Source organism: Nicotiana sylvestris, chromosome 2 (assembly GCF_000393655.2).
Source record: "Nicotiana sylvestris chromosome 2, ASM39365v2, whole genome shotgun sequence".
NCBI classification, from domain to species: domain Eukaryota; kingdom Viridiplantae; phylum Streptophyta; class Magnoliopsida; order Solanales; family Solanaceae; genus Nicotiana; species Nicotiana sylvestris.
Window position 1 is genome coordinate 210,069,708 of NC_091058.1, and position 6,352 is coordinate 210,076,059.

General features: G+C 33.4%; 1 protein-coding gene across 1 annotated transcript; it reads right to left on the minus strand.

Moving 5' to 3' along the window:
• Window positions 1-2,695: 2,695 nt before the first annotated feature.
• Window positions 2,696-6,085, minus strand: LOC104243541 (protein SULFUR DEFICIENCY-INDUCED 1-like). Its single transcript, XM_009798744.2, has 4 exons — window positions 5,867-6,085; window positions 4,774-4,986; window positions 3,818-3,973; window positions 2,696-3,314 (listed from the first exon to the last, which is right to left on the minus strand). Exons 1-4 carry the CDS (start codon window positions 5,963-5,965, stop codon window positions 2,910-2,912), a joined length of 873 nt encoding a protein of 290 aa, XP_009797046.1. The 5' UTR covers window positions 5,966-6,085; the 3' UTR covers window positions 2,696-2,909.
• Window positions 6,086-6,352: the final 267 nt, after the last annotated feature.

Consider the following 6,352-nt stretch of genomic DNA (forward strand, 5'->3'; position numbering starts at 1 on the left):
AATTTGTTTATATGTCGATGACATGCTGATTTTTGGTACGAATCTACAAGGAATTACCGAGACCAAGAAGTATCTAACCTCAGTTTTTAAAATGAAGGATTTAAATGAAGTTGATACTATTTTGGGAATCAAGGTCAAAAGAGATAACAAGCAAGTGACTTTGTCACAAGCACATTATATAGATAAAATCCTTACTAAATTCAGTCATTTAGGAATAAAGGGGTATAATACTCCTTATGATTCTAGTGTTAAGCTAACTGCAAATACTGGAAGAGCAGTAGCACAGTTGGAGTATGCAAGTGCGATAGGTAGTATGATGTATGCAATGCATTGCACTAGACCCGACATTGCATTTGCTGTTTGTAAACTTTCAAGGTTTACCAGTAATCCAGGTAATGATCATTGGAAAGCAATAAGTAGAGTACTTGGATATTTAAAATATACAAAGCACTTAGGCATTTGCTATAATGGTTTTCCTAATGTATTAGAGGGATATTCTGATGCAAGTTGGATTACAAGTGTTAATGATAATAAATCCACATCAGGATGGATATTTACTCTAGGCGGTGGAGCCATTAGTTGGGCATCCAAGAAACAAACATGTATTTCCCATTCTACTATGGAATCTGAATTTATTGCATTAGCAGCTGCTGGAAAAGAAGCAGAATGGCTGAGGAATATGTTACTTGATATAAAGTTGTGGCCACAACCTATGCCAGCCATTTCCATATTCTGTGATAGTGAGACTACAATGTGTGTTGCTCACAATAAAATATATAATGGGAAATCGAGACATATAAGCTTGAGACATGCTTATATAAGAGAATTAATTACAAATGGAGCTATAGCTATAATATATGTGAGATCAAATAAGAATTTGGCTGATCCACTTACGAAGCCATTAGGTAGAGATGTAGTACAACAAACTTGTGGAGGGATGGGGCTGAGACCCTTAAATTAAATACAAGGAATGGGAACCCCACTTTGAGTTAGTATACACTCTAACAATATAAGTTCAATGGGTAATAACAAGTTACTTGTATTGTTTAAGCACTGATCTCCTCTTTAGGAGCCCTAATTCTATTGTACTACTTACTGTTATATGAGGAGTTAAGGAGTTGTTAAATGCTTGTTATAACAGGGGCATAAAGACAAACTCCAAAGTGCATACTGTTACATGAAGAGGTTGATTAATCTTAATGGAATTATTAATGTCTGGAGTAACAGGGACATATTAACTAATTCCACCTATATGAATATTGAAGTGGTGCCGCTTTTAGCAAGATTTAAAGGGTTGATCTTGTAAATATTCATGAATTCAGGATGAGCACATGGCCGTAAACGTGCTAAAGCGAATACTGGATTTTCTAAGCTACTAGATAACGCTGTGTGTGTGGTATTTTCGGTTTTGGCACAAGGATTTGTGGTTCAAATCTTAAGATACCATTAACTTCGTCAAAACTTTAATATACTTACACTAAAGGAAAGTTCAAATCTGTAAAAGATACTTTCAATTATTCACAAGTGTTATGAAGTGAAATAACAAACTAGTGGGGGATTGTAAGATAGTTTGTTATTGGCAAGTTGGAAGTTGGATTCTTCCCACATCGGAAGAAAGAAGTTCCGTGCCTGTCATGTGAAACACTCCCGGGACCGACCTTACTCGTACCGTGCCCGTTAGCCACGAGACTGACTCAACAGGCACGAGATTGTCTCAACAGGTACGAGACTGACTCAACAGGCACGAGATTAACTCAACAGGCACGAGATCCTAGAGTTAATTATTTATTTGAATTTTAAATTCAAAATTCGAATAAATAGTCGTGTCTGCTTGTGAAACAAGACATCTTTTCTTAAAGGGTCTATTGGTTGCCTATAAATACACAAGAATTCCAACGAAGTGGATATAGAAAATCACAAGTGTTACTGCAGACTTTGTTGTATCCTGAAGAGAATCGTTTTGTATTTTCCCTAAATTAGTATACAGGCGATAACTCTTTAAGGACAGTCAATTTTCACGCCTCAAAGCTAATTTGATTATTTTATTTCTAACAATAAAATATCTAACTAATTACTGATAGAACTTTAAGTAATTGATATAATCTTTAAAAAAAAGTTACACATCTAATATTTCTTCAAAGGTTAAGATTCGTAGTTTGAAACTACAAGATGAGAAATTCGTTTATCTTTTAGAATAAAAGAAAATGGTGTACCATCTCACTCATTTCTTAAATGATAAGCCCAAATTTTATTTTTATCTTTCTTTCTCTTATTTTTGTATATCAGAGCACCAAGTGTATTTGGTACGAAAAATTGGTAGAAAAATTTATTTCCTTGAAAATTATACTAGGTGTATGTTACGATTCAAGAAATTAACCTCTATAACTTTGATCTAGTGGCAAGAAGGACACACGTGATGGGTTGGTTAGACGCATATTACGATTTTGAAATCTGCCGCACATAAGAACCTAATGTTTAGATGGAATAGGGTAGAGAGGCAAGGTCATTATCTGATAAGTCTCAAATCGTCTGTCACTGACCTCGAGGATTTCTCGGCTTTAAGAAAAAAGGAATCCAAAAAATTATATATACATAGGTGATTTGTTTGATGAGAATTAGGACCTTGCTGGTTTTCGTCCAAGGGAGAATAATTAGTCAATTACTCCTGGTTTTAATGTTGTATACATAATAGGACTCTCCATTCTAACACAAGCTAAATAGATACATTTCCCAAACTCTGCCCCAAGATCTAATTTACATTACAATTTACAGATATCACATGCCTCTTATTTTATACATCTAATATAAATAAGTACACACTTAAACCCTGAACCCTAAATCATAAACCCGACCAGACTACAAATATTTACAATGATACTCATGTCCAAGATAGAAAAAATAGAAATCAATCAACATGCCAATTGATCTCTAAATGTAGAAATTTCCTCAAATATTGGTAGCCTTCTTGATTTGGGCCGGGCCCATTCATTAATCAATCCAAGCCCATTTACAAAATCATCATCCAAATTAAGGCCCGGAATATTTTGCAAAAAGTGTGGAGGTTGTTTTGAGTCCAATTCTAACAATAATTCCTCCACTCTATTTTTAGTTCTTGTATCATCAGAGCCCAAATATTTGCCAATCCAAACATCTTCAAGAATATAACGGGCCTCATCATAACGGGCTTGCTTTATCAAGCAATGGGCCAGGTTACAGGCCTTGTTGCTGTCTGCATAAATCATTTGGGCTTTCTTGTACACCACTTCTGCTGCCATATAATTTCCTTTTTGCATATAAGCCCAGCCCAAATTACCCTACAACAGCCGAAAAATTAAGGGACAAGTTACATGTTTGGCCGCTCAGCTAAAAATAATTATATTCACTAGCCAAATATACATTACATTAATATACAAAAAAAAAAGTATACATTGTGCCGAATTTTATTTTGGAAGATGCTATACTGTGTAATTTTTCCAAAATAAAACACAATGCGCTCATTTTATTTATTTATGCGACTTGAGTTGAAAGAGGCGAGCTATTATTTTGACTTTATGGGTTCTGAATTTATAACGACGACTTCAAATGTTAATAACTGAGTCCTAAATTTAATATTTGTACATATTTAATGAATGTTTTAACACGCATATACTGTTTGATCAAAAACTATTGGATTCGGCTGAATCCGTATACGGGCTTCTAGCTCCGCTCCTAATATTCGCCACTCTATACATGTGCATGATTATTAAAAAAAAAAAAATAAAAAAATAAAAATATTGGAGCAACTAAATTAAAGAATGTGAGTGGAAAGTATAATTACCAGAACTCTTGCAGTTTCTTGGCTAATAGTAACTTGAAATTTCTTTCCATGAGATCGAGCAGTTTTGGTAGGCCTACCATTGAAGAGCTTCCCTTCATATATTTGTCTCAGCTTTTGCTTTAACAATGCTATTTGCTCGTCTACTTTTCCACATTTCTACATTATACAAAAATTAGTGCATATGGTATTCATCGTATTAGTTCGGTTCATTAAGCGAAATCAAGCACTCGTTGCCCGAGCTAGGATTTTTATCGAGGGGTTTCAAAATTTAAAGAAATAAATTTATGAGAAGTCAAGAATAGTCAACACATACTACATATACATAAAGAAAAACATCTTTTACCTATCTAAACAATATAATTTTCCGACAAAAAAATATTAATTGACACCCCTTAGTTCCGCTACTGCTTGTCGCATGTACAGTTGATAAAAGACAAGAAGTTTATGTAACAAGGGACTTGATAGAATTCATAGCAAATAATAGGAGACAAGTGATCATGAATTGATTAAAATATTTACTCCCCGTTTTATGTAAAGCTATTTAACTGGATGCAAAATTAAATAAAAGAAAGAAAGAATTTTGGAAACTCATGGTCTTCAGCATACGATGACATTTTTGTAACTTTAAAAATTATGCTATTAAAGGTAAAATAATAGAAAGTTTAGAGTTAAATTAGTTCAAAATATAAAAATATGTCTTTTTTTAACATGATAAAAAGAAAAGAGGTCACATAAATAGAATTGAGAGAGCACGATAGCAGGTGATATATACATGACCAAATCAACATAGTAACTTATATACTTTTATTCGGTGAATAAAAAACAATAGAATTATGTAAACATAAGGGTGTGACTTAATGGTCAATGAAATCAAACGAATATCATAAAAAACCAAGTTTTATGAATATTCGATAATTTACTTTCTATCTGTAAATTATTTTTTTATTAATATATACCTTGAAGAGGTCGAGTAGGACATTGTCGAGGGACTCTTGAGCTTGTTTTGAGCAAAGCCATCTAAAAGATTTGATAGCTTCAATGGCTTCTTCACTTCTATCCAATTGCTTCATAACCACAGCCATGTCTTTAAGTGCACTATCTACTCTGTCTCCTGTATTTATAGCTTTCCAAAACCATATTATTGATCCTTCTGGGTCCTTCATTACTATCTGCAAATAATCCACCTATCACTTTTTAATACATAAAATCAAACAACATTAAAATAAAATAAAAACAGTTTGTTGCACAAAGTATTATATATTTACGCAGGGTCAGAAGAAGGGTCGCACCCTTTTAGGATGCAATGTAAACAATCTACACTAGTACAAACATTAGTGGATATTTCAACGGCTTGAATCCGTGACCTATAGGTCACACAGAGATAACTTTACCGTTTCTCCAAGGCTCTCCTCCTTAAAACCAAGCAACATATCTAGTGTATTCTCACAAGTGGGGTCTAGGGATAATAGTATGTACGCAGATCGTACCCCTATCGTGAAGGTAGAGAGACCATTCCCATTAGATCCTTTGCTCAAGGAACATAGCATTAGCTTATTTTTCTAAGAATTAACTTAAGAACTTCCAAATTATTTATCTAATTTAATTATATTAATCTCATGAATAATCACTCAACTTTTACTTTATTGCAGCTAGGGGTGCTTATCGGGCGGATATTTACGCTTAACGGGTTGACTTATCGGTTATCGATTTATAAATGTAATAAACCGCTAGTCATCCAATAAGACATCGGGCGGAATGATATCGGATTAGCGATTATCGAGTGATTATCGGACGGTTTATCGACTAAATCAAATAAGCAATAAAAAAGTAGAGAAAAAGTCACTTAACTTTACTTAGCTAAGTATCATGAAAATCACTAAACATGCTATATAGATAAGGACATCAAAGTTGCCTTACATTTAAAGTTACTAAATTCACTTATTATTTATAAATTACATGTAATTATCTTATAAATGACCTCGTCATCATACAAAAAAAACTATTAGTATATAAAAATTAAACTCAAAAGAAATAATGCAAATAACAAACCTGAGCATACTTGGCTTGAACATAAGGGCCATCACCTGAAGGAACTTTATGAAAGACATGAAAGAGTTTTTTCTCTCTTATTCCAACTTCCATTTCCATGATTTTTTTCTCTTTTCTGTAAGTTTTTTTTTCTTCTTTTATTTGTTTTTCTTAGTTTTTGGTTTATGGATTATGTGCAGCAACTAACTGAAGAGAAATGAGTATTATTATTATTATATAGTATATAATAAGCTTAAGTGATAAGATGTATGAATCTGGTGGGAGATTCAGAACACAGACATATATATAGACATACAGGTGCACAAATATTTTGTGTACGAACCAGCATTAGTAATCCATCATTGGGGGAGACTATCATTGAACCTAGACGATTATCCGTCTCTATTAATTAGCTAACTACCTTGTTTTCTTTTAAAAGTCTCGCACATGGGCGGGTCCACTGTTAGGGTATCGGGTTCATATGAATTCAGTAAACGCAAAACATAA

Coding starts and splice junctions, on each gene's coding strand:
- LOC104243541 (XM_009798744.2), bottom strand. CDS start 5,965: ATGGAAATGGAAGTTGGAATAAGAGAGAAAAAACTCTTTCATGTCTTT. Junction 4,987..5,866: donor TTCAAGCCAAGTATGCTCAG/GTTTGTTATTTG, acceptor GATTATTTGCAG/ATAGTAATGAAGGACCCAGA. Junction 3,315..3,817: donor AAGAAACTGCAAGAGTTCTG/GTAATTATACTT, acceptor CGGCTGTTGTAG/GGTAATTTGGGCTGGGCTTA.